This window comes from Python bivittatus, unplaced genomic scaffold (genome assembly GCF_059951505.1).
Source record: "Python bivittatus isolate LINGU-HERP-01145 unplaced genomic scaffold, Pbiv_v1 ctg000440_np1212, whole genome shotgun sequence".
Lineage (NCBI taxonomy): Eukaryota > Metazoa > Chordata > Lepidosauria > Squamata > Pythonidae > Python > Python bivittatus.
This window is the reverse complement of record NW_028277063.1, coordinates 8061430-8076901: the sequence shown is the minus strand read 5'-3', so window position 1 is coordinate 8076901 and position 15472 is coordinate 8061430. Positions and strand designations below refer to the sequence as shown.

The 15472-nt window shown below is 37.2% G+C and overlaps 2 protein-coding genes across 2 annotated transcripts; both read right to left on the bottom strand.

The window, feature by feature from the left end:
- Positions 1–395: 395 nt before the first annotated feature.
- On the bottom strand, positions 396–5649 carry LOC148215751 (vomeronasal type-2 receptor 26-like). The gene is made up of 4 exons (XM_088142450.1): positions 5644–5649; positions 5113–5340; positions 4186–4312; positions 396–1297 (listed from the first exon to the last, which is right to left on the bottom strand). The coding sequence occupies exons 1-4, from the start codon at positions 5647–5649 to the stop codon at positions 396–398; spliced, it is 1263 nt and encodes a 420-aa protein (XP_087998576.1).
- Positions 5650–6100: 451 nt separating this feature from the next.
- Positions 6101–8214, bottom strand: LOC148215750 (vomeronasal type-2 receptor 26-like). The gene is made up of 2 exons (XM_088142449.1): positions 7951–8214; positions 6101–6982 (listed from the first exon to the last, which is right to left on the bottom strand). Exons 1-2 carry the CDS (start codon positions 8212–8214, stop codon positions 6101–6103), a joined length of 1146 nt encoding a protein of 381 aa, XP_087998575.1.
- Positions 8215–15472: the final 7258 nt, after the last annotated feature.

Genomic DNA, 15472 nt, shown 5'->3' with positions numbered 1-15472 from the left:
TTATACTGTGGCATATCTTTCTTAAATTAGGTCAGTTGTTTTACCACATATTGCAAATTATTATTTTTTAAAAAGTAACTGCTTTAGGTTTCTTACACATTATTGTTCTTGTAAATTGCTATTTGCATGGATAAAATTCTCTAGTTAGTCTTTTATCCTGAAAAACTAGAGAAAAGCATATAATGGGAAATAATTCTATGATTCAATTAAAATCAAGAGACTTTTTTTCTTTTGCATACTGCATAAAATAATAAAAGAAGCTGGCTAACAAAGAGTATATTGCCAAAAACAACTCCCTAACACTCTCTCTTTGCATTATATATATAATACACTGAAAAAAATGCACACATATTTAGATTACAGATGGCAATGACATAGACACATGTATAAACTATTCAGTTTCTTCTGTTTCTCAGCTGTTCCCTGTTGTTCAACTGAGGCCTCAACAAAATAATGAAACACTTGGGAAGAAAAATGCACCCTAGCAGTCCAGCACTGGAAGCTAAGATTGAGAAGATCTCCACAGCTACCATATATTTTCCTTTGGTGCTTAGGTAGGTTGGAACAAAGGATAACCAAACACTGCAGAAAACCAACATACTGAATGTGATAAACTTGGCTTCATTAAAAGTATCTGGTAACTTCCTGGCAAAAAAGGCCATGGTGAAACTCACCATGGCCAAAAAGCCCAAATAGCTCAGCACACAATAAAACATAGTCACAGAACCTTGATTACATTCCAGAACCATTTGATCCTCCACTGAGTGCATGTCAACATCTGGGAAGGGGGGAGAGGTTGACAGCCACACAGTGCAAATGCCCATCTGAATAAGGGAGCAGGAAAGTACAATAGAATTGGCGAGTCTTTTCCCCACCCATTTTCTCAATATGGATCCTGGTTTGGTGGCCAGGAAAGCCAGAACAACGACGATGGTTTTTGCCAGCACACAAGAAACAGCCACTGAGAAGATTATACTAAAAGTGGTTTGGCAGAGAAGACACAAGACCTTCCCAGGCTGGTCAATAAAAAGCAAGGCTGATAGAAAGCATAGTAGGAGGGAGATGAGGAGTGTGTAGGTGAGGCTCCGGTTGTTGGCTATGACAATGGGAGTGTTATGGTGCTTCAGAAATATTCCAATGATGGAAGCTGTAATCAGAGCAAAGGAAACAGCAAGCAACCCTAAACAGAGTCCCAAAGGTTCTTCAAAAGACAGGAAGGTTGCAGATTTTGGAATGCAGAAATCCTGGGTCTTGCTTGGATAGTTTTCATTTGCACATTTATAGCAGTCATTCATATCTGGGAGAAAAAAATATATAAATTCACTTTCTGATATAAAACTTGCAAACATGCCACAATTAATGCAGGTTGTCTAATGTGTTCATACTTACTTAGGGAATGGCCATGATTTTGGAAAATGCTACTTAATTCAAACAAAAGTGATTATATATATTCATTACTTATATACAGGTAGCCCTAGCTTAATAACCACTTGTTCAGTGACTGTTCAAATTATGACAGTGCTGTACATGTGGTAGTTATAACTAGTCCTCATACTTACATCAGTCACATCATCCCCGTGGTTGCTTGATTCCCATTTGCATCATTCACTGCCAGGTACCTATAAGCAAAGCCAATGGGGTACCCAGCAGGAGGTCTCAAATGGGAGCATGTGATGTCCTTGCTTAATGACCTGCAGTGATTCACTTAATGACAGCTAACAGAAGCACTGGAATTTCCATTGCTAAGTGGCACAGTCATGTGGCATAATGCTTTATAACTGCGTTGCTTAGTGACAGAAATTCCGGTCCCAATTACCATCATTAAGTGAGGTCTACCTGTATATATACATGTGTGTATCTCTATCTCTATCTCTATCTCTATCTCTATCTCTATCTCTATCTCTATCTCTATCTCTATCTCTATCTCTATCTCTATCTCTATCTCTATCTCTATCTCTATCTCTATCTCTATCTCTATCTCTATCTCTATCTCTCTGTATATATGCATGTATGTTTGTGCGTATCTATAACTAGTAAAACTCTCGTGTCTGTAATCTTCAGCTGGGTGAAACAGTGGATCATAGGGCAAGAATTTTTGAACAAAGGCACTTCAAATGGGCTAACTTACAGAATGCGTCCAAAATCCAGGACCCGTTACCCCTGTAGGATTGAAATTTGGGGAATTTGTGGCTGCTTCAAGTCAGTGATTGTGATTGGTCATGTAATAGTCATGAGCATATCCCTGACCTCTTTTCTGCCTCCTCCTGGCACCTGCACCCAATAGGCTGATGGCAAGGCCCAATGGGCAAGCGGCAATTGGCTGGTTTGAAATCGAAGCAGAAATTTGAAATCTCTTAATGGCTATGGGCATTGAGTGAAGGATGAGGGAGCAACTTGGATGCCTGCTGATGAGTTAGTGTTGGCTGAGGTTGCTGGTGGTTGACGTGTGAGCCCTCTTCCTCCCTTGAGGGATGGGGCCCTTGGGGACACACCAGAATGGGGAGCAGGGGTGCAGTTTTCTTCATGGTCCATGGCTCTCTTTGTTCCACCTCCCCCCAGCAAAGTGGCAGGCAGTTCCACTGGTGTGCCAAAGAGGAGGAGGAGGAAGCTTCATGGGGGCCCTTCCGAGAGTCATGAGGGGAGGGAAAATGACACAAGTCTATATTATATGTGGGAAGGAAGGAAGGAAGGAAGGAAGGAAGGAAGGAAGGAAGGAAGGAAGGAAGGAAGGAAGGAAGGAAGGAAGGAAGGAAGGAAGGAAGAGAGATTTCTGATGCTCCCTGCCAGCTTCCTACAGGCCAAGTCAAAGGGGAAAACAGCAACATTGCATAAGTTGCTCACACTCCCACTGCTTTTTTGACCTTGATTATTCTGTTTCTCTGTTTATGTAAGGAAATATCTCTGAAACAATGACCCAACAGGTCATGAGTTGTCTAGTAGAGGTAGAGATAGAGATAGAGATAGAGATAGAGATAGAGATAGAGATAGAGATAGAGATAGAGATAGAGATAGAGATAGAGATAGAGATAGAGATAGAGATAGAGATAGAGATAGAGATAGAGATAGAGATAGAGATAGATACCCTTTTTATTTCCTTTCTAGTTTTCCTTTCTTTTTTTTTCATGTAGAAATATGTGGGATATATAATATTTTAAAAAATAAAATTAGTTCTAATGACATGTCATTCTAATTAATTGGAACTATATTTCTTTTTAATAGGACTGTGCAAAACTTTGCAATACTTCACCAGTACAATAAAACAATTGCCTAATCTTTTTACACAAAAGATTTAATTCCAAAAAAATTAAAATATAACACTATAAGAGATGATGATGATGATGATGATGATGATGATGATGATGATGATGATGAAGATATAATAACAACAACATAAAATCCTCACACCATTCAGGTCACAAATGAATCCAATAATGAGCATTAATGTTCAACAACTCAGTTTGTGGAACTGAATGGGCTTGTCCAAAATGATTTTCAGATGAAATGGATTGGATGAAGTGGATCATGTTTGCACTTTCCCAATACTTGTGTTATTTTAACTCAGTTTCTCTCTCTCTCTTTCCTTCTCTCTCAGTTAATTTTATTAAAGAAAAATAGTGGGGAAATCCTATCCACAATTTGGATTGGTACAACTGAACTGAGTGACATTTATTTCTAAGAAAACATATATAGAATGGGATTGAGAGTATAATCCTCAAAAACAATCCCTTGCCTGTTTATTAAAAGTAAATGTAAATCAATTGCGTTCACTACATTTATTAATACTTTCCCTTTCCTCTCATATTACAACTTCCAATATGATGAAAACATGTAGAAGTCTCCTGGGACTGGGGCATAAGATCCAAGAGTTACATGTAGCTCTGGTATCTTAGATTCTGCACTGCTTTTTCAGGTAAGATACAAAAGCCATTTGCCAAACCTGCCTCAGGTAGTAAGGATAGTGTAGTAAGTTTCGTTCCTTAAACTTTCAACAACAGGATGTATTAAGTCAGCTGTGATTCAATAGCACTATTATAATAGGTGTCCCTTGAATCCTCAGGCATGAACATCTCAGTCAATACAAGCAACAAAGACACTATTCCTAAAGAATCCTACCCAAACAGATCAAACATCCCATTCTACATTGCAGCATACATGCCTGATAAAAAGGTACATTAACATGCTTACCCTTCTTGCTTGAAATCTTCCCTTGAGGACATGGGATGCAATCATAACAACAAAATGGCTGCCCCTCCCTCATTTTCTTCCTGGAACCTGGAGTGCAACTCTCACTGCACAGAGAGACAGGTTGTGCCTAATCCAGCCACAAAAAAGGAGAACACACATCAGAATAATTAAACCTTCAAATTGCCATTTTTTTTTTTCATCCAGGAAATTCCTCTTGAGCTATCTTTTCCAATATTGCTACCAGTGATGGAAGGAAATGTCCTATGTATTTCCCAGCATTTTGTAAATAGAATGGGAAGGGGGAAATAGAAGTATATCTCCTTCTCAAATATTCCCATCAGAATATGACACCAAGGCTATGTGAATAATGTATTAATTCATGGCTAATATTCAGCTTAATTTTAATGTTGTATATGTTCAAATCTAATGACCAGTAATAATAGTAAAAACTATAGAAGAGAAGTGATGATGTGGATACTTTGAAAGGTATGTTCTTATTTTTAGTTACATTTCTTCTCAAAGAAACATAGAATAAGCTCTTTTGTAAGAATATCCTTAATCATTATCAGCTTTAGTACATTACTTAGGAATAGGTCTGCTTCATTTTTTTTTTTTTTTTTGCTTTATTTTACATATTAAATTTCTCAGTGTAACCATTTTGAGAAAAAAAATCTTTTTAATTTTAAAAGCAATATTAAAATATTCAAAATGATAGGAATCTAATGGAATGAAATGTATATTTGTTGTAGTCTCCTGAAACTGTTTCAGTTTAATCAGGAGCAGACAAAAAAGTGCAGAAGCTGGTTGAACTTCATTTGTTATGCATCACCTCCTGAGCTCCCTTGTAACCCAAGGCAATATTTGACTTTCATTTTACATGGGACCAGTTCTTACTTGTATGCCTTTCCACAGTAAAAGCAGTTCTACCTGATTAAACCAACTGTGCCATGTTATAGCATCCTTGTTGATGGTGAACACTTTGTCTGGAGGGGCCTGGGGGTCCATCCTCCCAACTTTCACACGTTGGAAGGACTGGTTGGAAGAAACAATCCAGTTGATCACATCAAAACCAGCTATCAGCTCTCCATCCTGGTTAAAAGAAATTGTTTCCCCAGCACTGTTGTTGAAGGAGATGGCTCTCAGAAATTGGTGAAGCTGGATTGAAAGGGAAAAGGCAAAAATAAAGAAAACTATAAATTCAAGAAAAGCAGATAGATACTATCATGCATAACAACTTGCCAGAATACTTGTATTAGATGATGCTCCTAAATTTGATTTTTTTCAGATATTCCAATTAGATTATAACTATAAGATTGAAGGCCAAAGTGATTCCAGTCTTCAATATGCTTTTTTGAATTCTAGTGGAGATTTCTATCAAATAACTATGCTGTGTTAAATCATATTCATATTGTGTTTTTAAAATAAACACATTTCCTTTCCAACTTTTGATTTTCTCACCAGCATCCTTGTTCTTGTGCTTGAGCTTCACAGCATTAGAAGGGTTTTAATGCTGAGCACAGGGACAAACTATACAAATCAGCATTGATTTGGGAAAATGAAGTCATATGTTCATTATACAGTCCAAATAACATTGGAAATCTGACCCTTTCTACTTTTCAGCACAAAAATAAATGTGTCCTGGGAGATGCAGTAGAAGAAGCCACCTCTGCTGCCATCAGACTGGTTCAGGCCAAAAATATATCGTAATGAGAAAATTGACTCAAACTGGTTGAATGGGGAAAGAAGTTAACCCCTGACTCAAAGCAAAGCATGCCATCATTAACTCCCTGTGCTCAGAGTGGAAGACCTTTGTAGTTGGGGAAAGAAAACAAACAAGGAAGGATGCTGAGAATTTGGTAGGGGTTTTTACTACATTTGCTGAAGCTTCATGTTAAACCCAAATCATGGGGTTATTCTAACTTTCAACAAATACCTTCCATGAGAGTTGATCCTTAACTTTCACTTCACTAGCAGTTCTTTTTCCTTTATATTTGAGTCCTCTAGTTGAAAACATGCCATTTAAAGCATGGGCCAATGTATAAACAGCGTTGTAGACATTGTAGCTGTGACCAGTCATTTGCATTTCAAAGAAAGTTGCCGGAAGGCTCTCCAGGTCCTCTTCCCCTGTGCAAATCTCTCCTTCCACTTTGCCTGGACTTAGATTGGGGAACACACAGCCAAAGGCCTGTTGCCAGAAGTCCACAATAAAACCATCTCTGTTACGGCTTGATGGGTTTTTATTTTTAAGAAATAGCTCAAAATCTGGTAGATCATTGGAGTGTATTACAAAGGACAAAGCTCCATTGCAAAATTCTACATCCCAATCCCTTTGAAAAACAAATGAAGTGAGTTCCACCTGTGCTGTTAGTATCCACACCTTACCTTTTGGATTCTTAGACACATGTTCTAGTTCGGATAGATATGGAAACCATCTAAAAAAAGCCATGGAATAAGAGTCTCCATTGGCCACTGATACATTGGCTTCACTGAGCATGATTTTATCATGTATTTTTGCTCCCCATACAATATTTTTTCTTCCATCAATATCAAAAGATGGTTCAGGAATTTTTTCTATAAAGGAAAAACAAACACCACTTTGGGAAAACAAAGGAACAACCATTTGTATAAATCTTTCTCCGTCATTGCTATCCATAACAATGATGCCAATCCACAGCCATCTGAAATGCAGAAGCAAAGAGAGAATCCCTGCATATTGGATGGCTTCTCTGGGCACCATCTGATAGAAAGACAGACCTGGGGTTTTATCATCCATCACTGGAGGAGAGCCGTATATGAGCTACAGAGAGATGTAGAGGGAAAGGAGAAGAGTCCAATGATATTGACATGCATGTTGTAGTTTGAAGTAACAGTTTAATTTGCACATACTGTACCAACAATAATTTGAAGAATACTATTATATTTGAAGGTTTGCAAGTTAAGGTGGTAAAAGATTGTTGTTGTTTTTCCCCCTGACTCAACCTGATAATCCTCTTTCTTATTATTTTTAAATCCTTAGAAATTGGAAATCAGTGAAACAAGTACTCAGAACTCTTGGATGTAGCCACCAATTTTATCTGGAACTTTAAATATAAGGTTTTTGGTGGTAGTATGGATGAGGAATTATTTTTCCTGCACCTTCCCACCACTAATTGCAGCGTTTGGAGGGGTGGGGGAGAGAGACTTAAGAAGAAAGGAGCTTGGGAATGAATGAACATTGGCATGAGGCATAATTAGAATCTGATTAGTTTATCTAATCAATCAGAATTGCTCTATACACTGTGAAATGCACACCTCTATCTTAATACATCACATTTGTCTAAATTCTACATGGAAACAAGCCTTTTTATCATTATTATTATTCATTTTCTACATTCTGCAGCCATGAGGTTCAGTGCTTAAGTAATCAGTGAGGGAGACTGCCAAAATCAATAGAGCATAGAATTAGTGTGTTATTTTTGTCTTCCTTTTTTTCAAATTGTTTGAAGTTTGGCTGCATATAGATCTTACTGATTAAACCAAGACATCATTGGATATCTATGTCCATGTGCTTCTGCCTTAGCTTCAGATTTGCACAGATGGACACAGTGCTGGCCCTTAAAGTGTGGAGTTCTTTGCTGTTGGGCTTCATTTCACTTTCAGACAAATGTTCTGTATAATTTTGAAGTTCTGTATGATTTAATAAACTAGCAAAACTGCATATATTTGGAGAAAAAGAAAGGAAATAAATATTTATTTTATACCTTTACAGAAAGAAATATGTCTTACCTGTGGAATTTTGTAGATATCCAAGACAGTTGCTACATAAAGAGAGACAAGTGGATCCAGTCCTCCAATGACTGCTACCAGATTATTCTGGATGCCACATTTGAAATTGGGGACAAAGTTCTCCAATGAGGATAGGAGTTGTATCACAGCATGATAACTCCACTTTGCATTGAAATAACTGTCATAGATGTGGAAGCCCAAGCTGACATTGGATAGAATCTGATGGTTTTCATTAATTTCCTTTATTGCAAATGTCAAGGCCATAATATGCTGGTAATTCTTAGGCAGCATACTATAAAGGAAGTTCTATTTTAGTAGAGTATTTCTAAAAAAAAAAGTATATTTCTTATTCTATTCTAGTGCATAAGCAAAAATTAAAGGGAAGATGATGAAGTTCCTCAAAATATTAAATATTTTTTAAACTAAAGAAAATATAATTAGAGAAACCCTAAGAATATGAATGCTATAAATTTTTTAGGAAACACATCTATTATTTCAAAAAGAGAAAGAATTAGCCATTTTATAGCCTAACTTCACAGAAAAGAAAGAGAAAAAGAACCCTCCCCCCAAATGGAATCATATCATCTTCATTATATGCCAACCTTTGTCCTTATAGGCCAAGTAATTATTGAGAATAAAGCATATAATCTGTTCATGCACAGAAAACCAAATAATGCAACCTAGTAGGTAGCCCATATGCTATCTTAGATCTCTGTTCCCTTGAATTTGAGTTGGTATAGGATTGCAGTGTATTTGAGTCTGATCTGGCAATTGAATCCTATGATATAATGGCCCTGACTGTCTCAATCTACTCTTTCTAAGACTGATTTTCATGAATGTTGCTACTGGAGTGATGCTTATAGATGCTTTTTTTTTTTTTTGTTCTGGTTTGTTTTGCAATATGCTACTTTGTCTTTTAAGTGATATGCTACTGCTGTTCAGTTCAACCCACAAGCTCAGAGGATATCATACATTACTGCATAAAATCACATTTGTCCTTTACGTAAGATTATCTGATCATCTTAAACCTCTTCAAAATCCATAGCCAATGTTGCCAGGAGCCTAATTTCAATCAGTTAATCTTGAGTGTGGTTGCTTTCAGATTACACCTAGTCATCAGATTAAATTGTTGTTCCACCCCCTGCTTTAGTGACTGCAGGAAACAGAGCTCAGAAAAGATATTGTCCTTTTCATCCCATTTAAAAAAAAACAAAACTCAAAAGATAGTGTCACAACAAAGTAATTATCAAAACCGAACTTGAGGTTACAAAACAGAATTGAAGTAAAGTCATAGAATCAGACTCAGTTTTGGAAATCAGACCTTAAATATCTGTACTATTTTTTTTTAATAGTATTCTTGATTCTAATAGTCTTACTTTCTTTTAAACTGCTTTGCTTAGCAATGCACTGAAAAACTTCAACTCTTTTTCTATCACAGTAAATTCCATCCCCTGTAAAGAAATAAAAGATTCCATTTCTCTTCCACCACTCTATTTTTTTGTAATTTGATTAACTTTTTGCATTGCCCAAGACATAGATTAAGTTTGCAGCTGCTAAAACAAGTCTTGGAATTGAGGAAACAAAGTAGAAAGCCAATTCCATACATAATTTCATCCAACATTGTTAGCGGAGGTTCTACATTAAAGGTTATTGCATCATCAGTTATGTATGCTTGAGATGTGATGAACCCAACAATGACATCTCCCAACTGATGGTACTCATGAAGTGGAGGATGTGGCTTCTTCTCCCTGCAAATCTTCGCATGAGTCACGCTCACAATTCGGGCAAGCAGTATTTGCAGCAGTGGAGCTAGAAATCCACACATATTAAAGAAAAGGACAATAATGCCCTTATTAACCTGGAAACCCATGTCTGTGATTATCATAGCTTGACTTCTTCCCTTTGGTCCAAGAATAAAGATCACCATTTATTTTCTAAAGCTGACATGATCTCTAGAATTCTGTAGGGATTTTAAGAAGGAACATAGTCAAACCAAGGCTGTAATTACCGGAGAAGGAGGTCATGTTGGGAATTCACATGGAAATGAAATTGAAAACTTGTCTTTAGCTTTCCAGAATCAACATATTTAGTGGAGTGTAATGTTTTCATTACTTATACAATAAGAAACACTCCAGATTGTAATGTTTTGAAATCTGAAGTAGCAACAAGCTGTGTGAGCTAAATCTAGGATAAAATGAACTTTCAAGAAGGAACTGACAAGATTAGTATCAGAGAAGTGTTAAGATGTTCATGGTTTTAATAATACCTCATACCATGTTATTAAAGGGATCAGTGAGGCAGAAGGCAGAGACATAGCCAATATGAGGTTAAGCTACAGTGAAAGTAGGAAGTCAAGCAACTGCATTTTGTCTCCAAATTCCAGTTTTTCAAAGATCCACTTATTCCCCCTACTTTGGGGTTGCAACACTGCTTTAGGCTGGTAGGCATACATAGAATATCAAGAACTTGCTATAGGCACAGAATAGTTGCTATTGTGCTATTGTTTTCTCTTATCATCACTGAGTATAAACAGTTTCTTACAATTTAAGACTTGAAGGTGAGCAATGAGTGACAGAGAAAAATTCAGGGTCTGAAAATCTATAGATCTAGTCTGCAAATTATAGAAGATAAGCATTTTTTTCAGGAGCAGATTGGAAGAGTTTCATGTGCCCAGTTCTGAGTTAAGGACTACACAATCACTCAGACAGCACAGCATATATGATACAAAATCTTTCAGAAACCCCACAGCCGTGTACCACCCAGGAGATCCTCCTGTAGCACAGGTTATCACATTTCCCCTTGTCCCAAATCCCACCTGCTCACTGCAGTTAGCTGTGGGGAAAATGTTTTGTAATCCTCACACTCAGGACAGGTTGAAAAAAAACAAACAGACAAAACTCATGTTGAGGTTCTTGTATGAGAACAAATAGGTCTTTGGTAGAAGTCACATTATCATGCTTGTTTACTGTAGACATTTGTATGTCAGTCATCAAGCATAATTTGTATTTGTATCCCAAATAATAATACCATGAAACAACATAAAAACATGAATAACATCAAAGCATTCAGTGACAACATCTAGAAAGAGGGGTGACAATTTTGACCACAGGTGAGAGCATAGCATCAAAAAGATGCCATTTCTTGGAAGGTTCTACCTCACTCAGGAAAACAACGATCACACAGATGACCCTCTGATGAAGATCTTAAGATTGTATGAGATGGAATGGATGCATAGTCAAACTCTGAGCTGTGAAAAATTTTAAACATTAAAAAAAAACCCTTCTTTGAATAAGTGTGGTAAATAGATGAATGCTAATTCTCTTAATACAATACTGCCCCTTTCCAGACTTGCTAGATATCTGTACAAAAGATGAGACATGGAAATAGTGCACAAGAGACTGTAAACTACTAAATAACATTTCTTGAGGGGTAAATGGAGCAATAAATTAATACCAAGAAAAATAAAAGTCTCCTTCAAGTTGAACTTGACTCCTGTGAATTCATGAACATAGATCACTTACCAACAATGTAGAAATGTTTTTCAAGTGCCTTCCTCAAACATTTTTGTTTGTTTGTTTTTTCATTTTCAATTTCCCAATATATGGATAGCCTTGAAATTTCCATCCCAAAGCTAACCAGATTCAACACTGCTTGGCTTTTCAAGATAAACCAAATTTGGCCATGTGATGCTATTTAACAAGGCTAAATGAGATTACTTTAACTTTTAATACCTATGTTAAGATCAGGATTTTTAAAGTCAGTACAAGGATGTTGATATTGTCTTGAATGTGGAGTGATCACCAGCAACAAGGTAGCCATCAAAGTGCAATTCCCTGTCAGAAGATAGCCCTTTGGAAAGTAATAATAATTTATTCAATTTATTGAAAAGCAGGATGTAGATAAGAATGAGCAGCTGATGATGTGTTGACAAAACTGGCAAAAGAAATCATTACATGGCTAGCACTTTAACAACATGCAAAGAAAGGTTAGTAATGGGACAATATGGGAATGATGAAAAGAAGGTACATTAAAGAAGGAGAGACAGTTAGGTGTAGTGATTAAGGCCCCAGGCTAGAAACTAGGAGACTGTGAGTTCTAGTCCCACATTAGGCACAAAGCCAGCTGGGTGTCCATGGGCCCTCTCTCAGCCCTAGTAAAGAGGCAATGGCAAACCACTTCTGAAAATCATGCTAAGAAAACTGTAGGGACTTGTCCAGGAAGTTGCCAATAGTAACACTAAATTGAAGGCATAAATAAAGAAGGAAGGAGAATCTAATTTCTCTCATCTACCTTGATACTGACATTGAGAGATATTTTGAGACAAGATGAGCACGGATGAACCTAAATGGGAGGAGGCTCACCAAAAATATCAATGAGATTGGAGAAAAGCTTTCATGGAAACTCAGCTAGTGGGGAACACTGATAGGAGCTTAAGAGTATACCATTTCTTCTGATGCATACCAAGTGAATGAAGTTAAACTGGTTGTAAAAAAGTACTAAGCTGAAATACAAAATGAGTTTACGGTGGAATGTGAGAACTGTATGTTTCCCTTCAGTAATTACTGAATTGCACAGCTAAATGTGTCAAAGATACAAATTGTCCAAAATTCCTCTTAAAATAAATAGATGAAGAACAAGTCCTATCAGTCAGTCACTCAGGGAATAAATTAAGAAAGGGGAAAAAATTCTTACTTAAAAAGTCAGTACAGTACAAAAACTCCACTGACTTGAAGTTGAGAAAAGGACCTCCCTGGGTCACAAGAAGATCATTAAGTGGAGATAGACCAACCCTATGTAGCAACATCATTTAAATCCCCCACTTACTGAACTTTAAAGCACCTCATCAAATATAGGGCCTGACCCAGACTTCAGTATTTTAACTTATATTTATTTGAACATAGGATTGTGATCCCTTCTTTCAGATATGCAACCTATAACCCATTAACTCCAAACACTTTTCAGTTGGGGGAGGGGTGTCAAGGGTAAAAAGATGAGAAATAGCTTTGACCCAAGAAATGAACACTACTGTCCTTCCCCAACAAGGAGAAAGAATGGCTTCAAAAGGTTCAGTCTGATTTGGGACATCATTCATTTCCTATATGAAAAGTATTGATAATTTTAGCAACACAGCTGAGCCTCTAGACATGAAAATGAAGGATATCATTCAGAAGTCAGAGGAACCTCCATCCATATGCAATTACAGCTTTCCTAGAGGGCCCATGTCCAATATTCCCTAGCAGGACAGAAGACTTTCAGTCTCTTAGTAGTAGTTTGAGTGAAGTTGGATGAAAGTGCACAGGTTATAGCCTTAACTTAAGATAGACACAATACTGCAACCTGTATTGCCTTTCAGGCAAATTAAAAGAATATTTTTTTAAAAAGCGAGAAAAATTTAAATAAATTCTATTGTGCTACCTACTACCTTTTAGCACCAAGCATATAGCTATTATTATCTAGAGGGAAGAGGGAATGGTCTTGAGGGACAGGAAGAAAAGCTGCTACCAAGGGAATGGTCAAATAAAAGGGGCCTGAGCCCAGGCAAAGGATATAACATGGGTAAACAGAGAAGCCCCTCCTTAATTCATACAAGGTTAAGGGGAGGAGACAACATTCAGACTTGTAAGATTCTTTTACTAAAGCTTTACAATAAAAGTAGCCCTGATCTAAATGGCATTGGTTTCTTAGTTTGGCCTACCTTGAAAGGCTGACAGATAATCAGCCCTTCTTTCTTCCCCTGTCCTTGAGAGATAGTTCAATCTGACAAGAGATAAATGAAACCAAACTTTATGAATCTCAAAATTACCAATATCCAGAATGATAACTTCATTAAAAAATCCTGAGGTAGGGATAACTTTCTATATCACTCCCATCTGAACTGAAGTTTCAGGTAGAATTTCTGCCTGCCTAGAATTTCTCACTTGAAGCCTCATTCCCCAGGTCTACAGAAGTGAAGTCTGTGAGGTGGGTGGTATCTGAGAAAAAGAAATGGGGGACCAAGGCTATTCTTTGGGTGTATGAAGGGTGTATGAAGGGAAGATAACATTGTTATCTTCCCCCGGCAAGAAACATAAACGGTGTCTTAGCACACTACCATCTTGCAGAAGTCCAAAGTTATAAAGAAGATTGCAACACTTTACTGCAGCTATCAAGTGAGGTGGTCCATGATAAATTGCTGATTCTGATGTTCTGTTGTTAATCTACAGTAAAACTTTTAAATAACTCCAGGAAAAAACATTGACCTTAAGTTTGTTTTGTGTAGTGGTTAAGGCACCAGGCTAAAAACTGGAAGACTGTGAGTTCCAGCCCTGCCTTTGGCACGAAGCCCACTGGGTGACCTTGGGCCAATCACTCTCAGCTTTAGGAAGCAGGCAATGGCAACCCACTTTTGAAATCTTGCCAAGAAAATTTCAGATACTTGTCCAAGAAGTCATCAAGACTCAAAACTGACTCAAAGAAAAAAAAAGGCTATAAAGCTAAATGATTGAACACAGTCCCAAAATATGTAACTATGGTAATGATATGCCATTCCCCAACCTAAGCAGATGAAATAGTGGAAGCTTAACTAGTTCCCACACAGTGAAATGAATTGAAATGTGTAATTCCAGATTCCTGCCTTAACACTTCCATAATTCTATAGGAATAAACAGCACTATTGAAAAAGGTGTTCTTCCTGCTTCCTTTTCACTTGGATTTTCCATTTTCCTGGAAATTCCAAGTAGTTAATTCCAAGACAACCAGAAGACACAGTATTAGTTCCCGCTCTTTTTAGTTTCAGACTAGCAGCTTCCCTCTTCTTTTCAAAACACCCCAATTCCTCCCACCCAAGTGGGGGGACCCAAGTAATCTGTCTTTCCATGTTACTCAGAAAATGCAATTGTTCCTCATGACAATATAGATTCCATTATGGAATGAGAGAATGTGAATGCAGAATGTTTTCAGTTCTGGTGTGTAGCTGATATTCTGAAGTATTGTGAATGCAGATTGGATTCAAAACAGTAACACTATTACTAATAGTTCAATTTTGTCTATGCATATATTGTTTCAAAGAGAATATTAACAATGTTTAAAATTATTGCATCTCTTCTTTACATTGTTGAAGTGCAAATGAATACTACAAACTAGTATCTACTTTAAAAAGATAGATTCTTCCTTAGATTTGTTATTGATCATTTTTAACTGTTACTTTTGTCTATATATTTATAATTTATAATGTCAATATCTGGAGGTTGACAAGAACTGTGTTTGCTGCAGAGATTAATTAATGTTGTTGAGGTTCTTTCTTAGTGCCTGGAGATGTGGTGGTGAAGAAAGGGAAGAACAGCTTTCAACTCAACTCTAGCAAGACCAAGTGTCTTTGTCAACTTTTAAGATCTACCAGAGGGAGGGAGGGAGGGAGGGAGGGAGGGAGGGAGGGAGGGAGGGAGGGAGGGAGGGAGATATTATATATTGGAAAGAAGACAAAGAAAAATGCACAAATCATTACACTGCAAAGGATAACCAAATACACAGTCATACCAATTGT